The sequence below is a fragment of the Macaca mulatta genome, chromosome 19, assembly GCF_049350105.2.
Source record: "Macaca mulatta isolate MMU2019108-1 chromosome 19, T2T-MMU8v2.0, whole genome shotgun sequence".
Classification (NCBI taxonomy): Eukaryota; Metazoa; Chordata; class Mammalia; order Primates; family Cercopithecidae; genus Macaca; species Macaca mulatta.
In genome coordinates, this window is record NC_133424.1 from 14,345,430 (window position 1) to 14,370,868 (window position 25,439).

General features: G+C 52.9%; 3 protein-coding genes and 1 long non-coding RNA gene across 45 annotated transcripts in view; all 4 read left to right on the forward strand.

Moving 5' to 3' along the window:
* Positions 1-1,953, forward strand: part of YJU2B (YJU2 splicing factor homolog B) — a 28,793-nt gene extending 26,840 nt beyond the window's left edge. For all 10 annotated transcript variants that reach the window (XM_015123088.3, XM_015123089.3, XM_077977884.1 and 7 more), the window contains 2 exons: positions 957-1,095; positions 1,251-1,953. In XM_015123088.3, coding sequence (XP_014978574.3) covers positions 957-1,095; positions 1,251-1,729 — 618 coding nt within the window. In that variant the 3' untranslated portion in view covers positions 1,730-1,953. The remainder of the gene's footprint in view (positions 1-956; positions 1,096-1,250) is intronic.
* A 1,112-nt stretch (positions 1,954-3,065) lies between these two features.
* On the forward strand, positions 3,066-17,467 carry MRI1 (methylthioribose-1-phosphate isomerase 1). Of its 33 annotated transcripts, XM_077977838.1 has the most exons (9): positions 3,066-3,234; positions 3,320-3,558; positions 4,367-4,542; positions 6,930-7,106; positions 7,207-7,431; positions 10,468-10,729; positions 12,620-13,269; positions 13,347-13,402; positions 17,076-17,467. In XM_077977838.1, the coding sequence occupies exons 1-6, from the start codon at positions 3,103-3,105 to the stop codon at positions 10,626-10,628; spliced, it is 1,110 nt and encodes a 369-aa protein (XP_077833964.1). In that variant the 5' UTR covers positions 3,066-3,102; the 3' UTR covers positions 10,629-10,729; positions 12,620-13,269; positions 13,347-13,402; positions 17,076-17,467. The 33 variants fall into 33 exon arrangements, with proteins under 33 accessions (XP_077833964.1, XP_077833965.1, XP_077833977.1 ...); XM_077977839.1 differs by lacking the exons at positions 13,347-13,402; positions 17,076-17,467 and adding an exon at positions 11,425-11,867 and having other exon boundaries at positions 10,468-11,088; positions 12,180-12,989; XM_077977851.1 differs by lacking the exons at positions 13,347-13,402; positions 17,076-17,467 and adding an exon at positions 11,487-11,907 and having other exon boundaries at positions 10,468-11,071; positions 12,620-12,989.
* Positions 13,158-17,467, forward strand: C19H19orf53 (chromosome 19 C19orf53 homolog). The gene is made up of 3 exons (XM_015123095.3): positions 13,158-13,269; positions 13,347-13,402; positions 17,076-17,467. The coding sequence occupies exons 1-3, from the start codon at positions 13,173-13,175 to the stop codon at positions 17,220-17,222; spliced, it is 300 nt and encodes a 99-aa protein (XP_014978581.3). The 5' UTR covers positions 13,158-13,172; the 3' UTR covers positions 17,223-17,467.
* A 1,033-nt stretch (positions 17,468-18,500) lies between these two features.
* LOC144336699 (uncharacterized) lies at positions 18,501-19,896 on the forward strand. Its single transcript, XR_013409021.1, has 2 exons — positions 18,501-19,209; positions 19,672-19,896. It is a non-coding gene; the product is annotated as an uncharacterized LOC144336699 (long non-coding RNA).
* The last annotated feature ends 5,543 nt before the right edge of the window (positions 19,897-25,439 follow it).

The window sequence follows — 25,439 nt, forward strand, 5'->3', positions numbered from 1 at the left end:
TCCCAAAGTGCTGCGGTTACAGGCGTGAGCCACTGCACCCGACCTGGCCACCACATTTTAAATGGAACCTCCCAGCCCATCCCCTACCCACCTGTCCTGCATTTTTTTTTTCTCCTTATCACTGTCTCACCACTAGAGGCCAGCTCCACGAGGGCAAGGGTTTTTCCCTGCCTGCCGCTGCATCCCCAGTGTCTAGAACAAAACCTAGCACAAGGTGGCTATCCCAGAAATATTTGTGGGATGAGGCTGTACGCGGTGGCTCACACCTGTTATCCCAGTGTTTTAGGAGGCTCAGGTGGGAGGATTATTTGAGGCCATGAGTTGGAGACCAGCCTGGGCAACATAGTGAGACCCCATCTCTACCAAAGAAAATTTTTATTATTTTTTTTTGAGACTGTCTCCCTCTTGCGCCCAGGCTGGAATGCAGTGACACGATCTCAGCCCACCGCAACCTCCACCTCCCAGATTGAAGTGATTCTCATGCCTCAGCCTCCTGAGTAGCTGGGACCACAGGCACATGCCACCACGTCTGGCTAATTTTTGTATTTTTAATAGAGACAGGGTTTCGCCATGATGTCCAGGCTGGTCTCAAACTACTGGCCTCAAGGGACCCACCCGCCTTGGCCTCCCAAAGTGCTGAGATTACAGACATGAGCTACCAGGCCCAGCCTCTACAAAAATACATTTTTTAAGTAGCTGGGCATGGTGGTGCACACCTGTAGTACTGGATACTTGGGAGGCTGAGATGAGAGAATCGCTTGAGCCCAGGAGTTGGAGGCTGCAGTGAGCTATGATTGTGCCACTGCGCTCCAGCCTGGGTGACAGAATGAGACTCTTTCTCAAAAAAGAAGAGTAAATTGAGATCCCGAGAGTTGCAGCAGTGCCCCCTAGCACACAGAAGAGACAGGGCTTTGACACACACCCCCTGTCTCTGGTGTTCTTGGCCCTCCACACAGGAAAAGAAAAAAGCCATCCAGGAGGAGGAGGAGCGAGATCAGGCCTTGCAGGCCAAGGCGAGCCTGACCATCCCGCTGGTGCCCGAGACGGAAGATGACCGCAGGCTGGCGGCCCTGCTGAAGTTCCACACCCTGGACTGTGCGTAGAAAGCCATGGGGAAAAGCGGGCGGGGAGGCTCAGAGTTGCTTGGAGATGGGGGGCGGTCCTCAGCCTTGAGTGGACTCTAGTCTACTGTAGGGCAGTTCTGGACCCCCTCCTCTGCCGCCCCTGAAATGTCCTCTCCTCTCCTCCAGCCTACGAGGACAAGCAGAAACTGAAGCGAACCGAGATCATCAGCCGCTCCTGGTTCCCCTCCACCCCCGGATCCGCCTCCAGCAGCAAGGTCAGCGGCGTCCTGAAGAAGCTGGCCCAGAGCCGCAGAACCGCGCTTGCCACCTCCCCCATCACCGTGGGGGACCTGGGCATCGTGCGGCGGAGGTCTCGGGATGTCCCAGAGAGCCCCCAATATGCGGCTGACACCCGCAAGTCTGGGGAACCGCGGGTCCCAGAGGAGGCTGCCCAGGACCGGCCCATGTCCCCCGGAGACTGTCCTCCAGAAACAGCTGAGACCCCCAAGTGCAGCAGGCCGAGGGGGCAGGAAGGGAGCCATCAGGACAAGCCCCTGTCACTAGGAGGCTCCTCCCAGGAGGCAGCTGACCCCGACCCCGCAGACACGCGGCACCCCTGCAGCCTCGGCTCCTCCCTCGTGGCGGACTACTCTGACTCAGAGTGAGTGAGCAGTCCCCAGCCTGAGGACTGGCCCCGCTCCAGAGGCCCGGACACACCCAGGAGGCCCCTCACAGACTGCAGACCCCCGCTTGCCCACCAGCCCTGGGAGAGCTCAGATGCCACCCCCTCCCCAGACCTCACCTTCCTGCAACCGTGGAGTTATTTATTTGGTCTTGGTGAGGGTGTTTGTGCCTTGTGAGACTCCGTACATTAAAGACCTGTCTCTTCTTCCCTGTCTTGGGTTGTTAGCTGGGCCCTGGGGCTTCCCCCCACAAGCCCCAAGTTGACCACACTTGACGGGCCTCTCATTGGCAAATTCTAGTATAGGGTCATAGCTGTGACCATGGACGTGGTCCCCTCCCAGAGTGACAAGAGTCTCAAGGTGGTGGTTCAGGTTGGCCAGGAATCAGGACAGACTTCCTGGAGGAGGTGGCATGGGCCGAGTGTGAAGGGTGAAAAGGGGGCCAGGAACCACACACACAAGGCCAGGGACAAGGCACACGGGGTACCCAGGATCTGTGCCACATGCAGTGGGGGCTGGAGCCCACAGGTGTGAGCTTTTTATTATCCCCAGCCCAGGGGTGGCCCATGGAAAAGCCCCCCATGCGTGTTACTTTTGGGGGTATTTTTGTTGGTTTTGTTTTTGAGACTGAGTCTCGCTCTCACCCGGGCTGGAGTGCAGTGGCGCAATCTCGGCTCACTGCAACCTCTGCCTCCTGGGTTCAAGTGATTCTTCGGCCTCAGCCTCCCAAGTAGCTGGGACTACGGGTGCCTGCCACCACGCCTGGCTAATTTTTTGTATTTTTAGTAGAGACGGCGTTTCACCATGTTGGCCAGGCTGGTTTCGAACTCCTGACCTCAAGTGATCCACCAGACTCGGCCTCCCAAAGTGCTGGGATTCCAGGCGTGAGCCTCAGCGCCCATCCTGCATGTTACTTTTGAATGAAACCGAGCAGAAAATGGCCCAGAAACAGCCGTGCATCCATCAAGGGGCACACGACCCCCCACTGCCTCCCCCTCAACCTTGGAGAAGGAAGATCATTTAACAAATTCTTTCGTTTGAACACTTGATGTTACCTTGCCACTGGGGATACACCCCTAACTCTAGACTGCAGGATGCTAAACACAGGGCCTGGTATCCAGTAGGCGTCCCATAAATGCTGCCACTTTTGTGGTCCCGAGGAGGCGGCTTACTCCGTCCGCGTTTGGCGTGAGACGTGCAGTGGGTTCGGCCACCTGGACGGCGAGTTCTGGGAACCTGTGGGGTCGGGTTGGATGCGCATGCGCATGTCCCTTTTTCCGGGGGAGGCCCCGCCCCCGCAAGTGCGCGCAGAACTCCCACTCCTCGTGAGTTGTGCTGGGCTTGATTACTGCACCATGACCCTGGAGGCGATCCGCTACTCGCGGGGCTCCCTGCAGATCCTAGACCAGCTGCTGCTGCCCCAGCAGAGCCGCTACGAGGCGGTGGGCTCGGTGCGCCAGGCCTGGGAAGCCATCCGCGCCATGAAGGTGCGGCGGGACGGCGGGGCGGCGGGGCTGGAGGTGGGAATGCGCCCGCGCCTGCAGCCTCCGACGCCCGAATTCCTCCCCGCAGGTGCGGGGCGCCCCGGCCATAGCCCTGGTGGGCTGTCTCAGTCTCGCCGTGGAGCTGCAGGCGGGCGCCGGGGGTCCAGGACTCGCTGCACTCGTGGCCTTCGTGCGCGACAAGCTGAGCTTCCTCGTCACCTCCAGGCCCACCGCTGTCAACATGGCCCGCGCCGCCCGCGACCTGGCTGACGCTGCAGCCCGGGAGGCCGAGCGGGAGGGCGCTACGGAAGAGGCGGTTCGGGAGAGGTACGGGGATCTGGTACCAGGCACTGTGCTGAGCAGGAATCATATTGACGCTTTTTAAGTACAGTGACCCATTATACAGATGGGGAAACTGAGGCACGGCGCCCTTAAGTCCCTTGTCCAGGGTCCCAAAGATGGGGCCCGGAGTCTAGCCTGGTCAGCCTGACCCGGAAACCCAACTCCTTAATCGTGCCTCCCCTGAATACAGCCAACCCCTTATCCACCCTTGGAGGCCCTTTTCGGTGTCACCTTGTCCTCTTGGTTTCTGCTTTTGAAGAACTTTTTTTCCTGTCCTGGTCCCCTTCCTGCCATCTTTTTCCCCCCACTTCCCTTCTGCTCCAGCCCCTCCCTGCAATGTCACTTTACCCCACCAAGCTCAATCCTGCCTTACAGCCTTTGCACATGCCATTGGTGCAGGCCAGGTATCCATAGCGCCCTCCTCCACCATCCTATATGATCCAGCTCACCCACTGCTCTCTGCAGCCACTGCTCTCTCTGCGTAATTCCACCGTCTTTTCCTTCATTTTATTATTCATCAACTGGTTCCCTCACCCCAGTGTCAACTCCATAGGGGCAGAGATTTTTTTTGTCGTGTTTACTGCCGAGTCACACTGGAACTGCTCAGTAAACATGTGTTTGGATGAATGAATGGAGTGACACTTCGGTGGCCGTGGCGGAAGGGTCCAGGCCTCACAGCAATGAGAGGCTTTGAGCAGGAGGGCTCCAGGACAGCAGCGCTGGACAGAGAGGAGGGGTTGGCCTGGGCCCCGGGGCCTGGTGGCTGGTGCTTAAAACTCCTTGTCGGCCCCAGAGTGATCCGCTGCGCCGAGGACATGCTGGAGAAAGACCTCAGAGACAACCGAAGCATTGGGGACCTGGGAGCCCGCCACCTCCTGGAGCAGGTGGCCCCCAGCGGTGGCAAGGTGACTGTGCTGACCCACTGTAACACCGGTGCTCTGGCCACCGCTGGCTATGGTACAGCCCTAGGTGAGAGGGCCTCCTAAGGGGGTAGGGGAGGGCCTTCTAGGACCTTTTTTGGATACAAGAGGAAGAATCCCAAACCCCAACCATTTTCTCCACAAAAAAATATGAAGGTATTAGTTCTAGTACAGAAACGCTTATAGGGTTGGCTTCAGGTATGGCTAGATCAAGGGGCTCAACCAGTAGCATCAGGACCTATCTATCTCTGTTCTTCAGCTCTGCCCTCCTTCATCTTCAGGTTCCATGGGCTGGCAGGGGGGTGTTAGGGTTCAAATCAGGAGGAAAAGAGCCTCCTGTACTAGAAAAGTATCTCAGGGGTCCACTAGGGCCAACTGCCCATCCCAGAGCGGTCATTCGATGGGCACTGCCTGAGCCATATGCCTAGAGCCAGGGCAGGACGTGGAGTCCAAGAGGAACTGGGGAGAAGGGAGTGAGCAGAGAAAGATCAGGTAGCTGTGACCAGGAGACAGGGGGAGTGGGCTGTAGGGGGCCAAGGCAGCAGATTCCACTTGACCCTAAATCCCCCAGGAAATTTCCCTACCTGCCTGAGTCCCACCTTTATCCCTGGGAACCGAGGCCTTGATAGCAAGACCTCTGCCTTTGATTCATTCACTCACACAGCATTTAGTAAGCACCTGCTGTGCTCAGACACTTCCATTTGCTGGGGACGTAGCAGTGAACAAAACAGACAAAACGTCTGCTTTCAGGGGTCCCAGGCAAGCAGCAGGAACAGTCAACAGGCAAGATAAATACAGTCGTCCTTCAATATCCGTGGGGGACTGGTTCCAGGACCTCCCACAGATACCAAAATCCATGGACGCGCTTGTCCATAATATAAAATGCCATCATATTTGCATAACCTGTGCACATTCATATATATATATTTTTTGTTCGTTTGTTTGTTTTTGGTTTTTTTTTAGACAGTCTTGCTCTGTCGCCCAGGCTGGTGCAGTGGCATGATCTCAGCTCACTACAACCTCCGCCTCCCAGGTTCAAGAGATTCTCATGCCTCAGCCTCCTGAGTGTCTGGGATTACAGGCGTGAGCCACTACACCCAGCTAATTTTTATATTTTTAGTAGGGACGGGGTTTCACCATGTTGGCTAGGCTGGTCTTGAACTTCTGACCTTAGGTAATCCGCCAGCCTCGGCCTCCCAAAGTGCTGGGATGACAGGCATGAGTCACCACGCCCAGCCCACCCCTATATTTTAAAACATCTCTAGATTGCATTATCATAGCTAGTACCATGTAAATACTATGTATATTGTTTTTATTGGCTAGGTGTAGTGGCGGTGCAGGCCTGTAATGGGGAGGCTGGGGTGGGAGGATTGCTTGAACTCAGAAGTTCTAAACCAGCCTTGGCAACATAGCAAGACCCCGTCTCTATTTTTAAGCCTGTAATGCCAACACTTTGGGAGGCCAAGGCAGGCGGATCACTTGAGCTCAGGGGTTCAAAACCAGCTTGGGCATCATGGCAAAACCCCATCTCTACAAAAAATACTAAAATTAGCTGGTGTAGTGGTATGTACCTGTGGTCCCAGCTATTCGGGAGGGGGCTGAGATGGAAGGATTGCTTTTTATTTAGTTATTTATTTTGGAGACAGAGTCTTGCTCTGTCACCCAGGCTGGAGTGCCATGGCATGACCTCGGCTCACTGAAACCTCTGCTTCCTGGGTTCCAGCGATTCTTTTCAAATATTTTCAGTCCACGTAGTTGAGTCCATGGATGGAGAACCCACAGAAAAGGGGGACTGCCTGTACACATGAGGTGTTAGAAGGTGATAAATGCTGGGGCCGGGTGTGGTGGCTCACGCCTGTAATCCCAGCACTTTGGGAGGCCGAGGCGGGTGGATCACGAGGTCAGGAGATCGAGACCATCCTGGCTAACATGGTGAAACCCCGTCTCTACTAAAAATGCAAAAAATTAGCTCAGCGTGGCGGCGGGCGCCTGTAGTCCCAGCTACTCGGGAGGCTGAGGCAGGAGAATGGTATGAACCCAGGAGGCAGAGCTTGCAGTGAGCAGAGATTGTGCCACTGCACTCCAGCCCGGGTGACAAAGTGAGACTCCATCTCAAAAAAAAAAAAAAAGTGATAAATGCTAAGGACAGAGAGCAGGACACTGGAAGTGTGGGGATTGCTATGCAAAACTGAGAGATCAGAGAACGCTTCACCGAGAAGGTGTCCTTTAAACAGACGTGAAATAGAGGTATGTGAGCACTGGGAAGAGCATACCAGGCAGAGAGAACTGCCACTGCGAAGGCCCCTGGGTGGGACTGTGCTCGGTAAGCCTTGGGCAATCCACGCCCAGTCTAGGAGCCTGCACCCCTAACCAATGGACCACCTTGTCTGTTTGCCCCTCCCCGGGGCCTTCTCCTGGTGTGTGGGGCCCCCGCAGGTGTGATCCGCTCACTGCATAGCCTGGGCCGCCTGGAGCATGCCTTCTGCACAGAGACCCGGCCCTACAACCAGGGAGCCCGGCTGACGGCCTTTGAGCTGGTCTATGAGCAGATCCCTGCCACCCTTATCGCCGACAGCATGGTGGCTGCTGCCATGGCCCATAGGGGCGTGTCAGGTAAGCAGACAGTAAGTCCTGGGGGGTAAGGCCTGGGGGCGGGGCTCTGGGGCATGGGGCCAGGTAATGACCCCCAACTTCTCATGCACCCCCTCCCCAGCCGTGGTCGTGGGAGCTGACCGCGTGGTTGCCAACGGTGACACAGCCAACAAGGTGGGCACCTACCAGCTGGCCATTGTCGCCAAGCACTACGGCATTCCCTTCTACGTGGCTGCCCCCAGCTCCTCATGTGACCTCCGTCTGGAGACCGGCAAGGAGATCATTATTGAAGAGCGACCAGCCCAGGAGCTGACTGATGTTAATGGGGTCCGGATTGCGGCACCCGGTAAGCCACCCCCTCAGAAAGGCGACACCCCAGCTTCTGGGCACTTCATGGAGGCAGGTGATATGCAGGGCCTTGTCATCCTTCTGGAACATACACAGCTCCTACAAGCCACTTTTTCTTCTTTTTATTTTTTTTCAGATGGAGTCTTGCTCTGTCCCTCAGGCTAGAGTGCAGTGGTGTGATCTCAGCTCACTGCAACCTCCACCTCCTGGGTTCAAGCAATCCTCCTGCCTCAGCCTCTTGAGTAGCTGGGACTACAGGTGGGCGCCACCACACCCGGTTAATTTTCGTATTTTTAGTAGAGATGGGGTTTCAACATGTTGACCAGGCTAGTTATAAACTACTGACCTCAAGCAATCAGTCTGCTTCTGCCTCCCAAAGCGCTAGGACTACAGGTGTGAGCCACCGTGCCTGGCCCAAGCCGCTTCTTCTAACAGTTACATCCTGGAGGTCAGATCCAACATCAGAACTTACAACTAACCGGTTATATGAATGGTCTTGAATGACTGTCTTGCTAATCTCCACTTAGGTTTTCTTAAGAGGAAATAAGAATATCTGCCTGGCCACGTGTTGGTAAAGAAAAACCAAGACGGCCAGGCCAGGTGGCTCACACCTGTAATCCCAGCACTTTGGGAGGCCGAGGCAGGGAGATCGCAAGGTCAGGAGTTCGAGACCAGTCTGGTCAACATAGTGAAACCCCGTCTCTACTAAAAATACAAAAATTAGCTGGGCATGGTGGCATCCGCCTGTGATCCCAGCTACTCAGGAGGCTGAGGCAGGAGACTCACTTGAACCTGAGAGGCGGAGGTTGTGGTGAGCTGAGATTGCGCCACTGCACTCCAGCCTGGGCAACAGAGTGAGACTCTGTCTCAAAAAAAAAAAAAGAAAAAAAAGAAAAAACAAGATATTTCTAGACTTATTTTTATTTGTTTATTTTCATAGAGATAGGGTGTCGCTGTGTTCCCCAGGCTGGTCTCGAACTCCTGACCTCAAGCGATCCTCCTGCCTCAGCCTCCCAAAGCACTGAGATTACAGGCATGAGCTACCATGCCTTGCTGCAAGACTTTTCTTAGCTGCCTATACTTCCTGGCTGTGCAACCATTAGCAAGTTCCCTAAATTCTCTAATTCTCTGAGATCCTCACTGATCCTATCTGTAAAATGGGCTTTGGCTAGAACCTGCTGCATAAACCCAACGGCCATCAGTGAATTAACCCACAGGACGTTTAGATCAATGACTGGCCCTTTAAATATTAGTCCATGCACCCGGATGCAGTGTCTTACGCCTATAATCCCAACACTTTGGGAGGCAGAGGCTGGCGGATCACTTGAGGTCAGCGTTCCAGACCAGCCTAGCCAACAGAGCGACACCACGTCTCTACTAAAAACATACAAAAATTGCCGAATGTGGTGGCTCACGCCTGTAATCCCAGCACTTTGGGAGGCTGAGGCGGGCAGATCACGAGGTCAGCAGATCGAGACCATCCCGGCTAACATGGTGAAACCCCGTCTCTACTAAAAATACAGAAAACTAGCTGGGCGTTGTGGCAGGCACCTGTAGTCCCCGCTACTCGGGAGGCTGAGGCAGGAGAATGGTGTGAACCTGGGAGGCGGGGCTTGCAGTGAGCCGAGATTGCGCCACTGCACTCCAGCCTGGGCAACAGAGGAAGACTCTGTCTCACAAAAAAAAAAAAAAAAAAGGCCGGGCGCGGTGGCTCACGCCTGTAATCCCAGCACTTTGGGAGGCCGAGGCGGGCAGATCACAAGGTCAGGAGATCGAGACCACGGTGAAACCCCGTCTCTACTAAAAATTACAAAAAATTAGCCGGGCGCGGTTGTGGGCGCCTGTAGTCCCAGCTACTCGGGAGGCTGAGGCAGGAGAATGGCGTGAACCCGGGAGGCGGAGCTTGCAGTGAGCCGAGATCGCGCCACTGCACTCCAGCCTGGGCTGGGCGACAGAGCGAGACTCCGTCTCAAAAAAAAAAAAAAAAAAAAGGCCGGGCACAGTGGCTCACGCCTGTAATCCCAGCACTTTGGGAGGCTGAGGTGGGCGGATCACCTGAGGTCAGGGGTTCGAGACCAGCCTGGCCAATGTGGTGAAGCCCCGTCTCTACTAAAAATACAAAAAAACATTGGCCGGGCGAGATGGCAAGAACCTGTAATCCCAACTACCTGGAAGGCTGAGGCAGGAGAATATCTTGAACCTGGGAGACACAGGTTGCAGTGAGTTGAGATCATGTCACTGCACTCCAGCCTAGGTGATAACAGCAAAACTCCATCTCAAAAAAAACAAAAAAACAAAAAAACAGCCAGGCATGGTAGTGACGTCTGTGGTCCCAGCTGCTTAGGAGGCTGCGGCAGGAGAATCGCTTGAACCCAGGAGGCAGAGGTTACACTACACTAAGGCGAGATCACACCACTGTTCCAGCCTGGGTGACAGAACGAGACTCTGTCTCAAAAAATAATAATAATAATTAAAAATAAAACTAAAAAAATAAGTGGGATAGGCCAGGCACGGTGGCTCACACCTATAATCCCAGCACTTTGAGAGGCCGAGGCGGGCAGATCACCTGAGGTCGAGAGTTTGAGACCAGCCTGACCAACATGGACTGACTACTAAAAATAGTGGCCGGGCATAGTGGTGCATGCATGTAATCCCAGCTACTCAAGAGGCTGAGGCAGGAGAATCGCTTGCACCCAGAAGGTGGAGGTTGTGGTGAGCCGAGATTGCGCCAGTGCACTCCAGCCTGGGCAACAAGAGCAAAACTACATCTCACAAAAAATAAAAAAATAAGTGGGATAGATGTGTATAGGACTGTGAATTCTCCTTGGGGAGTGACAGTCTAAGAGCGGTGGTGAATCTAAACTTACTATTGCATACAATGTCCGTGCCTGCATGTACTTTTGAGGTGAGAATCCTTAGGTTCTCAAGGACTCCCTAATACCAAGAACCACTGTGATAGAAACAGGTGACCACAACCTGAGAACTTTCACAGAAGCAAATTCCTGCCTCCTTGCCTCCCCTCTCTCCCCTGCAGGGATTGGAGTTTGGAATCCTGCCTTCGATGTCACCCCCCATGACCTCATCACTGGCGGCATCATCACAGAACTGGGGGTCTTTGCCCCTGAGGAGCTCCGGGCAGCCCTAACCACCACCATCTCTTCCAGGAATGGAACCCTAGATGGACCCCAGATGTAACCAACACAGCTCTCCCTAGCCTGCCTCTCTAGGTTTTTTAATACATTTCTTGAACGGCTACCCAAAAGCTGACCTTCTTGCCCCGACCACACTTGTTCCTAGTGCAGGGAGCTCAGACAGGGCCTTCCATCTACAGCCCAGCATCTAGAGCCAGGCTGCCCAGATTCAAATCCTGACTCTGCCACTTTTTCCACTATATGATCTTGGGCAAGTCACTTCGCCTCTCTGTGCCTTGGTTTTGTCATTTATAAAATGTGGATAACAGGCTGGGTGTGGTGACTCACGCCTGTAATCCCAGCACTTTGGGAGGCTGAGGCAGGCGGATCATGAGGTCAGGAGATCGAGACCATCCTGGCTAACATGGTGAAACCCCGTCTCTACTAAAAATACAATAAATTAGCCGGGCGTGGTGGCAGGCGCCTGTAGTCCCAGCTACTCGGGAGGCTGAGGCAGGAGAATGGTGTGAACCCGGGAGGTGGAGTTTGCAGTGAGCCGAGATCGCGCCACTGCACTCCAGCCTGGGCCACAGAGCAAGACTCCGTCTCAAAAAAAAAAAAAAAAAAAAAAAAAAAAGAATTAATTAATTAATTAAAAATAAAAAACAAATGTGGATAACACTAGTACCTCCCTCTTAAGGTCAGAGCTGGAGCTAGGGTGACACTTCCAGGGCAGAATTTTAAGAGGACACCAAAAAAGCTCAGCAACCAAGATAAAAAATATTTTAAAGCAATATTTTGTTTTTGGTTGTTTTTTTTTTGAGACGGAGTATCACTGTGTTGCCCAGGCTGGAGTGTAGTGGCGTGATCTCAGCTCATTGCAACCTCTGCCTCCCCGGTTCAAGAGATGCTCCTGCCTCAGCCTCCTGAGTAGCTGGGATTACAGGCATGCGCCAACATGCCTAGCTAATTTTTTTATTTTTAGTAGAGACATGATTTCACCATGTCGGCCAGGCTGGTCTCGAACTCCTGACCTCAAATGATCTCCCCCCCCCCACACCTCAGCCTCCCAAAGTGCTGGGACTACAGGCATGAGCCACTGTGCCTGACCGTATAGCAGTATTTTTTAAAAATCAAAATTAATGCAAAAATTCATGATGAGGCCAGGCTTGGTGGCTCATGCCTGTAATTCCAGCACTTTGGGAGGCCAAGGTGGGAGGACTGCTTAAGCCCAGGTGTTTGAGACCAGTTTGGGTAACATAGCGAGACCTTGTCTCTACAAACAAAATTTCTTAAAAAATGAGCTGGGCGGCCGGACGCGGTGGCTCAAGCCTGTAATCCCAGCACTTTGGGAGGCCGAGATGGGCGGATCATGAGGTCAGGAGATCGAGACCATCCTGGCTAACACGGTGAAACCCCGTCTCTACTAAGAAATACAAAAAATAGCCGGACGAGGTGGCAGCGCCTGTAGTCCCAGCTACTCGGGAGGCTGAGGCCGGAGAATGGCGTGAACCCGGGAGGCGGAGCTTGCAGTGAGCTGAGATTCGGCCACTGCACTCCAGCCTGGGCTACAGAGCGAGACTCCGTCTCAAAAAAAAAAAAAAAAAAAAATGAGCTGGGCATGGTGGCTCACACCTCTAGCCCCAGCTACTCAGGCTGAGGTGGGAGGATGGCTTAAGCCCAGGAGTTCAAGGATGCAGGGTGCTTTGATTGCACTACTGCACTTCACTCTAGGCAACAGAGTGAGACCCCATCTCTTTGAAAAAAAAGAAAAATCCATGATGAACAAAACAAAAAAGATATTTTTTTGAGACAGGGTCTTGCTCTGTTACCCAGGCTGGAGTATAGTGGCGCCATCTCGGCTGACTGCAACCTCCGCCTCCTGGGTTCAAGCGATTCTCCTGCCTCAGCCTGCCGAGTAGCTGGGATTACAAAGTCCGGCACTATGCCCGGCTAATTTTTGTATTTTTATTAGAGAGAGGGGTTCACCATACTGGTCATAGCTGGTCTCGAACTCCTGACCCCGGGTGATCCGCACACCGCGGCCTCCCAAAGTGCTGGGATTACAAGCATGAGCCACCGAGCCCGGCCTAAATAAAATTTTGAAGAGGCTGGAACCCTGCACTTGTGCCTTGAGCTTACTGACCTCAATACCCTGGTTCCACTCTAATTTTATTTACAGAATTATGCTGCCGGTCTGCAGGATGTAGTTTGACAATTTGATTATTTTGGATATTAAAATATTTTTTAAGTCTTGAAAATATTGTTTACGATTACCAAAGTTTTTGGACCTTTTTAAATTCCGCACCAGAGGTGAGTGCCGCACCCTAAACCTAGTCTGAGTTTTTATGTGTAAAGATCATAAAACGTTGTAAGTTTTCTAAAACACATAAGCACTCAATAAACGTTAGCTTTATCATTGTCACCTTTTTGTTCGTAACGTTTGAAAACTCCGGCTGTGATCCACTACTATTACGGGATACTGTCTCTTTAACTCTGTGCCACATTGTATCCCGTGAGTTCTTGCGTTTTTCCGCCCCGCTGTATCCCATGGTTCCCTGTGCCTTCCGGCTACTACTGCCACGCCTCTTCCGTTGCGTGCCGGATCATGGCGCAGGGGCAGCGCAAGTTCCAGGCGCACAAGCCAGCAAAGAGCAAGACAGCAGCGGCGGCCTCTGAAAAGAATCGGGGCCCGAGAAAAGGCGGTAAGGAGCGGCCCGGGGACTTGGGGGCGAGGTGGACCCGCGGCTTCCAGGCCTCACGTGAGCGCATCTTTCCCCAGGTCGTGTTATCGCTCCCAAGAAGGCGCGCGTCGTGCAGCAGCAAAAGCTCAAGAAGGTGTGCCAGGGCGAGAGATGGATCCCGGAGGGCGGCGAGCAGCGAGGGGTGGAGCCCGGAGGACGGCGAGGGGCGAGGGGTGGAGCCCGGGGGTGGGTGAGGAAAGAGGATGAATCCCGGGGACGAGCTAGGAGCGAGGGATAGAGCCAGGGGCCGCGTTAGGAGCGAAGGATGGAGCCCGGGGCGCAGGGGGGCAAGAGGTGGAAGCTGGCGAGGGATAGGGGCTGGGGGACGTGCTAGGGACGAGGGATGAAACCTGGAGGCCTGGCAAGGGAAGGAGCACAGGGATCGGCAAAGGGCAAGGGATGAAACCTGGAGGACTCCCAGCTCTGTGAGCCTCCCTTTTCTTCCTTATGCAAGCGGTGCAGGAACACCACTTACCGTTTCAACAGGGTCTCGTAGAAGCAAGACCTGCGGCGCAAAAAGTATTCCAATAACGTCAGCCTTTTGCTGTTACTGTTTTCTTTAATGGAACTCAGGAAGGGAGCGAGGTGACATGGGAAGGGAATTGAAAGCCCAGCTTTGTAAACCTCCAAGAAGAGCAGAGGGCTCAAAGAACTGTGAGGTGCGTTGGTTATCGTAATTTTTTTTGAGTCAGGATCTCACTGTTGTACAGGCTGGAGTGCAGTGGCCCCATTATAGCTCACTGCAGCCTCAACCTCCTGGACTCAAGCAATCTTTCCGTCTCAGCCTCCCGAGTAGGTAGGATTGCAGGTGCGCGCCAATACGCGGCTAATTTTGTTTTGTATTTTTCGTAGAGACAGGTTTCACTGTGCTGCTCAGGCTGGTCTTGAACTCCTGGCCTCAAGCCATCCTCCTGCCTCTGCCTCCCAAAGTGCTGGGATTACAGGCGTGAGCCACCCTGTGGTGGTTTTTAAGTGTAACATTTATGTGTAGATGGGTGAGGTTGAACTTGTAAAGAAGTTGGAAAGAGATTTAAAACTGGTTTTGGTGGGAGTCAAACCTGGGTTTGAATTGTACTCCACAGTAAACAGCCCGGTGATCTTGAGCAAATTGTTTCATCTCCCCAGAGTGTCGGTTTTCTGAGAACTGGGTACCCAGCGGCCCGCTTACCTCCATGGGGTGGGGAACCTCATAGTCAGCATGTCCAAAACCAAGTTCCTGATCCTCCCTTCCCATTCCGCCCTCCTCCACCTGTGATCACTTCCTTCCAAATGCCATAAGTCGTCCTTGAATCCCTCCTTTCTCTCACATCCCGGTTTCATCCCATCCATTCTGCCCTTAGTTTGTTTTGTTTTGTTTTGTTTTGTTTGAGATAGAGTCTCGCTCTGTCGCCCAGGCTGGAGTGCAATGGTGTAATGCTGGCTTAGTGCAACCCTCCGCCTCTTGAGTTCAAGCGATTCTTCTGCCTCAGCCTCCCAAGTAACTGGGATTACAGGCGTGCACCACCACGCCCAGCTAATTTATTTTTATTTTATTTATTTATTTATTTTGTATTTTTAGTAGAGATGGGGTTTCACCATATTGCCAGGCTGGTCTCGAACTCCTGACCTCATGATCTGCCCGCCTCAGCCTCCCAAAGTGCTGGGATTACACGCATGAGCCACTGGGCTCGCCCCTATTTTGCCCTTAGAATCAATCCAGAATCCACCTGCCTCCCACCTCCTTGGCCCCTACCTGGTCCCACCCACATCATTTCCCACCTGGACCGGTGCAGCTACCTTCTCTCTCGTCTCCTGGATCCCACTTGGTCCTCTCACAGAAGCCAGAGACTGCCCATGAGCACCTGAGTCGGCTCCTTCCCTCCTTGGCTCAGAATCCTCCATGGCTTCCACCTCACCCAGGAAAAAGGCCCAGTCCTCACTCAGCCCCAAAGCCCTGCAGAATCTGCCCTCGTCTCCTTCCACCCTCTCTGCTCACTCCCTCTAGCCTTACTGGCCCCCGGCTTCTCCCTCCCGGAGCCCTTGCTGGGCTCCTTGTCCCACCTCAGAACTTTTGCACTGGCTGTGTCGTCTGCCTGGATTCCTCTCCCACTGATCCACACTGCTGCCTTCTTCCAGCTCACTTCAGAGAGGTCTGCCTTGATGGTGACCTGTACCCATTCCTCCTCACTCCTGTTTCCTTTTTGTCAAAGCAGCACTTACCATCCTTTAACAGTGTAACATATTACGCCACTGACGCTTATATTGTCCCGGTACATGCACTGACTTCCGGCTCCATGACCCTTGCGCCCAGGTACCTGGTTAACTGTCCCAGTGCTGGTGATTGTGGTCATTGGAACTTTTTTTTTTTTTTTTTTTTTTTTTTTTTTTGAGATGGAGTTTCGCTCTTATCGCCCAGGCTGGAGTTTGGTGCTGCGGTCTGGGCTCACTGCAACCTCTGCCTCCTGGGTTCAAGCAATTATCCTGCCTCAGCCTCCCGAGTAGCTGGGATTACAGGTGCCTGCCACCACACCTGCGTACTTTTTGTGTTATCTTTTTTTTTTTTTTTTTTTTTGAGACGGAGTCTTGCTCTGTCACCCAGCCTGGAGTGCAGTGGCGCGATCTCGGCTCACTGCAAGCTCCGCTTCCCGGGTTTACGCCATTCTCCTGCCTCAGCCTCCCGAGTAGCTGGGACTACAGGTACCCGCCACCTCACCCGGCTAGTTTTTCGTATTTTTTAGTAGAGACTGGGTTTCACCATGTTAGCCAGGATGATTTCGATCTCCTGACCTCGTGATCCGCCCATCTCGGCCTCCCAAAGTGCTGGGATTACAGGCTTGAGCCACCTCGCCCAGCCTTTTTGTGTTTTCAGTAGAGATTGGGTTTCGCCGTGTTGGCCAGCCTGGTCTCAAGCTCGTGACCTCAGGTGATCCGCCCGCCTTGGCCTCCCAAGGTACTGGGATTACAGCCACTGCACCCAACCGGAACTTTTTTTTTTTCCTTTGAGACGGGGTCTCACGCTGTCCCCCAGTCCGCAGTGTAGTGAAACGATCATAGCTCACTGCAGCCTGGACCTCCTGGACTCGACCACCCAAATAGCTGAGACAACAGGCACGCACCACCACACTGTGCTAATTTTTTATTTTAGTACAGATGCGGTCTCGCTATGTTGCCCAGGCTGGTCTCAAGTTCCTGGGCTCAAGTGATCTTCCTGCCTCGGCCTTGAAAAGTGCTGGGATTACAAGCTTGAGCCACCACACCCAGCCCATTGGAACTCATAGCGGCAGGGCAGGGGCAGTCTGGGGAAGGAGACTGAGCCACCAGTTTGGGGTTCACACTGCTGGTTTTGTCCCACCCCTTTGCCTTACTTGCCAGCTCCCTTGCCCACCCCTCAGATCCTCAGCTTGCTGTCTGCAAAGCAGAGATGACCTGGGGCAGAGGAGGCGCCCACCTAAAAGCTGGGACCAGAGGCTGTGGGCGCGCTGGATCCCATCCGGTTTAGGGACCTGGGCAAGCAGTGCCTCCTGGCTGCAGCAGACTGTTTCCCCATCCATAAAACGGGCATGAGCAGAGGTTTAGAAGTCAAGGTGCAGAGGTGAGGATTTTTGTGTGTGTGGAGGCCCCAGAGAATGCAGGACTTAAACCCCAGCCACCAGACCCACAGTCAGGGGCAGTTCGAGGGGACAGTTGCGGATCTAACCGCCGGCGAGCTGTAGCCGGGAAGAGGGTGACTGGTCAGGCCCTCTCTCAGCCCCAGGTCACAGTCTGACTGCCCTGTGCTTGTCCCTCAGAACCTGGAAGTCGGGATCCGGAAGAAGATCGAACATGACGTGGTGATGAAAGCCAGCAGCAGCCTGCCCAAGAAGCTGGCCCTGCTGAAGGCCCCGGCCAAGAAGAATGGGGCGGCTGCCGCCACCTCCTCCAAGACACCTTCCTGAGGACACTGGCCCCACCCCCTACCTCCATGTGGGATCTTACACGTGATCCCACAGGCTGCACTGTCAGGAAGAGGACCCCGTCCCCCATCACTGGGCTTCACCTAGAACTTGAGTGGGGGCCAAGGGTGCTGAGAACCCAGCAGTGACCAGGAAGATACAGTCACCAACTTCATCTGTCCCCATACCCCTTCCCAGGTCCTGCCTCCACAGGTTTAACCCAGAACAATAAACCTGGCTTGGTCATCCCTCTTGCAGTCCTGTGTTCCGGTGAGCAGGCCAGGTGAGCCCACAAGTCTCCATGAGTGACGTGGCCCGGCGTGCCCCACCCCACCCCACCGCCTTTAGCAGCCACATGCCCAGGGGACAGCTGGGCTTCTGCACCCCCAGCCCTGAGCCTGAGAGCCGGGAAACAGTCTTTTCTCCATGTAACCCCGGGTGACTCCCTCCCTCCTCCTGGCCAGTCCTCAGCCCTGGGGACACAACCAGAGTCAAGCTGGACATCAGTAGGTCAGATGCCACCTCACAGGACCAAGGTGCTGATTACACCGGAATGCATTTGGAAACCACGTGGTGCTACCTGGATAAAGAGTGCCAACTGGCCAGGCGCGGTGGCTCAAGCTTGTAATCCCAGCACTTTGGGAGGCTGAGACAGGCAGATCACGAGGTCAGGAGATCGAGACCATCCTGGCTAACACGGTGAAACCCCGTCTCTACTTAAAAAAAAATTACAAAAAACTAGCCGGGCGAGGTGGCGGGCACCTGTAGTCCCAGCTACTCGGGATTGAGGCAGGAGAATGGCGTAAACCCGGGAGGCGGAGCTTGCAGTGAGCTGAGATCCGGCCACTGCACTCTAGCCTGGGCGACATGAGACTCCGTCTCAAAAAAAAAAAAAAAAAAAAGTGCCAACTGTAAGGGAGTCAGGACAGCCAGCGGTAGCACTACCTGTGAGCCAGGCCACACTGTCGCCCAGGCTGGAGTGCAGTGGCACAATCATAGCTCGCTGCCGCCTCCATCTCCCAGGCTTAAGTGATCCTCCCACCTCAGCCTCCCGAGTAGTTGGAACTACAGGCATGCACTACCACGCCCAGCTGATTTATTGCTTTTTATAGTGGTGGGGTCTTGCTAAGTTGCCCAGGCTGGTCTCAACCTCGTGGCCTCCAGCGATCCTTCTGCCTCAGCCTCCCGGAGTGCTGAGATTATAGGTGTGATCTACCACGCCCCGCCAGTTCTAATGCTTTATACATGTCATCTAGCAGGATGCCCTGTGTAGGTCCTGCATAACATTGCAGAGTAGAATTAAACCTGTAGTTAGCAGAGTCCTGATCCATGCTCTCAGCTGGCCCTCTGCTACCTGTCACTGTCACAAGAGCAGAATTCACTTCTGCCCATCCTGGGGTTCCTCCACTTCCAAATTGTTTGAGTCTGTTGTGCCACACAGTGCCTATGGAATATTCTGGGATCTCTGGTCTGATGACCTTTTCTCCCTCTGCTGGATCCAGGTCAAGGTCATAGCACAGGGAAAAGATGGGCTGTAGTCAGGGTGATACTGAACTGCTGTCTTTGGGGAGTGGTACCTGTGCATACAGTCAGCTTCCAGCCTGAGACGGGCCAGGGTGACTGGTTCCCTGCTATCTTACCCTCTCCTGGCCACCTCACCTACCAAGGAGACAGAGGTGCTGGGCCACCAGCAGCTGCCCCCAAACCCCATCCCAAGTGTGTTTTCTGGGTTCCACACAGTGACAGTCAAGACTGACAATGGTTTTTTTTGCTTGTTTTTGTTTGTTTGTTTGAAGACAGTCTTGCTCTGTGTAGTCCAGGCTGGAATGCAGTGGCATGATCTTGGCTCACTGCTACCCCCACCTCCCAGGCTCAAGCGATCCTCACACCTCAGCCTCCTGAGTAGTTGGGATTACAGGCATGCGCCACCACGCCCAGCTAAGTTTTGTATTTTTAGTAGACATGGGGTTTCACCATGTTGGCCAGACCGGTCTCAACTCCTGACCTCAAGTGACCCACCCACCACAGCCTCCCAAAGTGCTGGGATTACAGGCTATTTTTTTATTTAAAGGGGAAAAACAGTTCAGTAGTTCTTCAGTAAATTCATTCTGGAGTTACCATATGACCCAGCAATTCCGCTCCTAGGTGTATTCCCAGAAGAATGGAAGACAGGTGTGTTCACTTGTAGATTTGCATATCCATGTAAATAGCAGCACTACTCACAATAGCTAAAAGATGGACACAGACCAGACCAGGTGCAGTGGCTCACGCCTGTAATCCCAGCACTTTGGGAGCCTGAGGCAGGCAGATCATGAGGTCAGGAGTTCAAGACCTGCCTGACCAACAGGGTGAAACCCTGTCTCTATTAAAAATACAAAAACTAGGCTGGGCACGGTGGTTCACGCCTGTAATCCCAGCACTTTGGGAGGCCTAGGTGGGCGGATCACCTGAGGTCAGGAGTTCAAGACCAGCCTGACCCACACAGAGAAACCCCATCTCTACTAAAAATACAAAATTAGCTGGACTTGGTGGTGCACGCCTGTAATCCCAGCTACTTGGGAAGGCTGAGGCAGGAGAATCGCTTGAACCTGGGAGGTGGAGGTTGTGGTGAGCCAAGATTGCACCATTGCACTCCAGCCTGGGCAACAAGAGCAAAACTCCGTCTCAAAAAAAGAAATACAAAAATTAGCCAGGTGTGGTGGTACACACCTGTAATACCAGCTACTCAGGAGGCTGAGGCAGGAGAATCGCTTCAACCCAGGAGGCCGAGGTTGCAGTGAGCAGAAAACGTGCCATTGCACTCCAGCCTGAGTGATAGAGTGAGACTCCATCTCAAAAAAAAAAAAAAAAAAAAAAAGTGGACAGAGCCCACATGTCCATCTCCAGATGAAGGGATCAACTGAGGTCTATCCTTCAATAGAAGAGTTGCCCTTAGGGAGGAAGGCCAAGTACAGTGACTCACACCTGTCATCCTAACTACTTAGGAGGCTGAGGCAGGAGGATCACTTGAGCCTGGGAGTTGAAGGCTACAGTGAGCTATGATCTCACCACTCTACTCCAGCCTGAGTGACAAAGCCAGATCCCGAGTCTTAAAAAGGGATGAAGCACTGATACAGAAAACTACAAGAATGAGCCTGAAAATAAACTAAGTGAACAAAACCAGACAAAAAAAAAAAAAGGCTATATTTTGAATCATCCCACTTACATGAAATGTCCCAAACAGGCAAATCCATGGGAGGAGAAAGCAGATGAGTGATTGCCAGGGGCTGAGGGAGCGGGAATGGGGTTTCTTTTCAGGGGGGATGAAAATGTCCTGGAGTCAGAAGTGATTGTACAACATTGTGACTATACTGAACTGTACACTTTAAAATGGTGCATTAGGCCGGGCGTGGCGGCTCACGCCTGTAATCCCAGCACTTTGCAGGGCCAAGGCCAGTGGATCACTTGAGTCCAGGAGTTTGAGACCAGCATGGTCAATATGGCAAAACCCCAACTCTACTAAAAATACAAAAATTAGCCAGGCATGGTGGTGGGTGCCTGTAATCCCAGCCACTTGGGAGGCTGAGGCAGGAGAATCACTTGAACCTGGGAGGCGAAGGTTGCAGTGAGCCAAGATGGTCCCACTGCATACCAGCCTGGGCGACAGAGTGAGACATGGTCTCAAAAAATAATTAAAATGGCCGGGCGCGGTGGCTCAAGCCTGTAATCCCAGCACTTTGGGAGGCCGAGACGGGCGGATCACGAGGTCAGGAGATCGAGACCATCCTGGCTAACACGGTGAAACCCCGTCTCTACTAAAAAATACAAAAAACTAGCCGGGCGCGGTGGCGGGCGCCTGTAGTCCCAACTACTCGGGAGGCTGAGGCAGGAGAATGGCGTGAACCCAGGAGGCGGAGCTTGCAGTGAGCTGAGATCCGGCCACTGCACTCCAGCCTGGGCGGCAGAGCGAGACTCCGTCTCAAAAAAAAAAAAATAAATAAATAAAATAAAATGGTGAATTTTACCACCACCACCCCGCCCCGCCCAAACATGCAGAGAGAAATTCCATAAAAAAGTCCTAACTTAGCATCTTGAAAAAGCAGGAATTGCGGCAGTGGAAGCAGCATCCGATGGAAAGACTGAGTAGTCTGGCATTTCCCAAGCTGCCAGGAAGGCCCCGCCCTCATTGTTTCTGGCGGGGCAGGGAGGGGCTGGAGGATGAATGAGGTCCAGATCCCAGACTGAGGGTATAAGGGTAGCTCTTTCCTTTCTGGGCTTCCCTTTCACAGCCAATCCCCGGCCTCTGTTTAGGGCCAGGGATTGGCTGTGCCAGCTCCCAGGGCACACATCCTTGAGCCCCACTCAGGGAACCTGGTTTCTCTGGCCGTCTGCCCACCTAAGGCACTAATTGACTTCTGCCCTTGGTTTTGTTTTATTTTTGGGTTTTTTTGAGATGGAGTCTCCCTCTGTCACCCAGGCTGGAGTGCAGTGGCGCGATCTGGGCTCACTACAACCTCCGCCTCCGGGTTCAAGCAATTCTGCCTCAGCAATCCCAAGTAGCTGGGACTATAGGCACCCACCACCACACCCAGCTAATTTTTTTTTTAGCAGAGATGTGGTTTCACCGTATTAGCCAGGCTGGTCTCGAACTCCTGACCTCTGGTGATCCATCCACCTCGGCCTCCCAAAGTGCTGGGATTACAGGTATGAGCCACTGTGCCTGGCCTGTTTTTTGTTGTTGTTGTTGTTGTTTGTTTTGTTTTGTTTTTGAGATGGGGTCTCACTGTGTTGTCCAGGCTGGTCTCAAACACTTCTACCTCAAGCAGTCTTCCTGCCTTGGCCTCCCAAAGTGCTGGGATTACAGGCATGAGCCACCAACAACACCCAGCTGACTTAAGGCCTTTCAGATAGGGCCACCTGGCTCATTCAGTTTTTTTTTTTTTCCAGAGCAGAATAAAAAAGTTTATTAAAAAGCTTTAAAACAATAAGGAAAGAAGGAAAGTATAACTTGGAAGAGGGCCAGATGGGTAACTTGAGAAAGAAGTTCTCCTCGTTCTGTATTTATTGTGATTACTTTTATTTTTTTTCAGAAACAGCATCTTGGTGTGTCGTGACTACAGTGGTGTGATCATAAATCACCGCAAACTCAAACTCCTAGACTCAAGTGATCCTCCCACCTCAGCCTCCCAAGTAATTGGAACCACAGGCATGCACCACCACGCCCAGCTAATTTTTTTATTTTCCATAGAGACAGGGTTTCCCTATGTTCCCCAGACCGATTTTGGCCTGAAGCCATCCTCCCACTTCAGCTCCCCAAACTGCTGGGATTATAGATATGAGCCACCACACCCAGCTATTGTGACTACTTCATACCAACCTCTGTTCTAGGCAGAACTAAGAACTGACATTCAGGCCGGGTGTGATGGTTCACGCCTGTAATCTCAGCACTTTGGGAGGCTGAGGCAGGTTGGTCACTTGAAGTCAGGACTTCAAGACCAGCCTGGCCAACGTGATGAAACCTGTCTACTAAAAATACAAAAATTGGCCGGCGTTGTGGCATGCACCTGTAATCCCAGCTACTCAGAAGGCTGAGGCAGGAGAATCGCTTGAACCCAGGAGGCGGAGGTGGCAGTGAGCTGAGATGGTGCCACTGCACTCCACCTGGGTGGCAGAGCGAGACTCTGTCTCAAAAAACAAAAAAAACCTGACATTCTAGTAACAACAGATAAAAGGGACACCACCAAGTTTGTATCCCCTTTCTATCCAGGCCACCGTCCTCCTTGCCTTTGCGCCCACAGTTCCTTCCCCCCGAGACGTCACCTCAGAGAAGCCTTCCTTGTCCCCTGCCCCCAGAAGTGGCCTGTTTGTCGTCTTAGCCAGGGTCACTTTCTGCGACTTTCCTCTGTTTCTACCTTGCTTCTCAAGGGCCCCGACTCTGTTCAGGGCTGTATCTCAAGCACCTAGAACAGCTCACAATAGGCACTCGATGAGCAGGTGTTTATTGAATGAAGGAACGGTTCCTTCTAAAACCTTTTGTTTCAGTGAATGAGTTATGATTATTCAATGGTTCATTCAGCCTGTTAGCTATAAACACCCGCACCCTTCCGGAATACCTGATTCATATCATTGTCTTTGAACTATTTTACAACTCTCTAAGTTGTGAGAACTGCTAGCAATACAAAATAGGTCTTATCTACAGACATGCAAATGTCACATCCTGTCCAGCCTAGAGGGTCAGTTGACAGCCCTTATTCCCCTGTGGAAAACCCAGTTTGCCTCCATTCACACCTTTGCGTGAATAGCCTGATTGGCAAAGTGTCTTTCTCAAGGTCAGGCACCTTGGCTCACAGCTGCAATCCCAGCACCTTGTGTGTGTTTGTGTGTGGATTTTGTTGTTGTTGCTAAGATAGTCTCCCTCTGTCACCGAGGCTGGAGTGCAATGGCATGATCTCTACTCAGTGCAACCTCCCCCTCCCGGATTCAGGCGATTTTCCCGCCTCAGCCTCCCGAGTAGCTGGGACTACAGGCGCGCGCCACCACACCCGCCTAATTTTTGTATTTTTAGTAGAGACGAGGCTTCACCATGTTGCCCAGGCTGGTCTCAAACTCATTACTTCAAGTAATCTGCCTACCTTGGCTTCTCAAAGTCTGGGATTAGAGGTGTGAGCCACTGCACCCGGCCTAATCCCAGCACTTTGGGAGGCTGAGGTGGGTGGATCACTTGAGGCCAGAAGTTCAAGACCAGTCTGGGTAACACAGCAAGACCTTATCTCTGCAAAACATTTTTAAAAATCAGCTGGGTGTGGTGGGGCATGCCTGGAGTTCCAGCTACGCTGGAGACTGAACTGGGAGGATCACTTGAGCATAGGAAGTTGAGGCTGCAGTGAGCCGAGATCACACCACTGCTCTCCAGCTTGGGTAATGCAGCGAGGCCCCATCTCAAAAAAAAAAAAAAAAAAAAAAAAGTATATTTTTCAGACTTGAACATAACATCTGCCTGTTCCCCACATCAGTGAAATTAAGAAAAAAACAAGGCTAGGTGCGGTGGCTCACACCTGTAATCCCAGCACTTTGGGAAGCCAAGGCAGGCAGATCACCTGAGGCCAGGAGTTCGAGACCAACCTGGCCAACACGGTGAAACCCTGTCTCTACTAAAAATAAATAAATTATCCGGGCGTGGTGGCACGCTCCTATAGTCCCAGCTACTCAAGAGACTGAGGCAGGAGAATTGCTTGAACCCGGGAGACGAAAGTTGCAATGAGCCAAGATCGCTGCACTGCACTCCAGCCTGGGCAACAGAGCAAGCTCTGTCTCAAAAAAAAAAAAAAAAGAAGAAGAAGAAACAAAAAAACACAAAAAGAAGAAACAAAGTAAAAAACATTTCTGACCTGGTGAACAGGAAGAAATAAACATTTTAGCACCCATTCATCTTTATATGTTAAGGGAGTGGTGATTTCGCCGTCTTTGAAAAATTAGCTTCCCGGAATCAGAAAGGCAAGGGCCAGGACGGGGTGGGCTCTGGGTGCCATCTGGCACCGGAGTTGGACACCAGGAGGCGCCTCTAACCAGGGCTAAGCCCACCCGCAGGCTGGTGGTGTCCCGACCAGCCCAGGAATCCTGCAATTTGGCTCCCTTTGTGCCTCTGACGCCAGCCCCTTCGAGAAGGACCCCAGGGGCAAGGAAGGGCTTTGAGGCACTGCAGGTATGGGGTCTGGAATGTCCACTCACCCATTCTCCCTTCACCTCTCCCCTGGGGCCTCCCCAGACAGCCTCATTTTCCCCTTCACTTTCCTGGGTGACCTTTCCCTCCTGCACTCCCCCAAGCCCTCATGAGTGCTGGAGCCAGGAGCCCTAGACTCCGGAAGAACCCACACCTTGAGTTCTTTGCCAGGTTCTGCCACTTTTTGGCTGTATGAGCTTTAAGTCCCTTCACCTTTCTGAGCCTCAGCCTGGGGCGGTGGCTCATGCCTGTAATTGCAGCACTTTGGGAGGCTGAGGCCGGCATATCACTTGAGGTCAGGAGTTCAACACCAGCCTTGCCAACATGAAGAAACCTCGTCTCTACCAAAAGTACAAAAATTAGCCGGGCGTGGTGGCGGGCGCCTGTAGTCCCAGCTACTCAGGAAGCTGAGGCAGGAGAACCTGGGAGGCGAAGGTTGTAGTGAGCCAAGATCACATCACTGCACCCCAGCCTGGGCGACAGAGTGAGACTCTGTCTCAAAAAAAAAAAAATTAAAACCT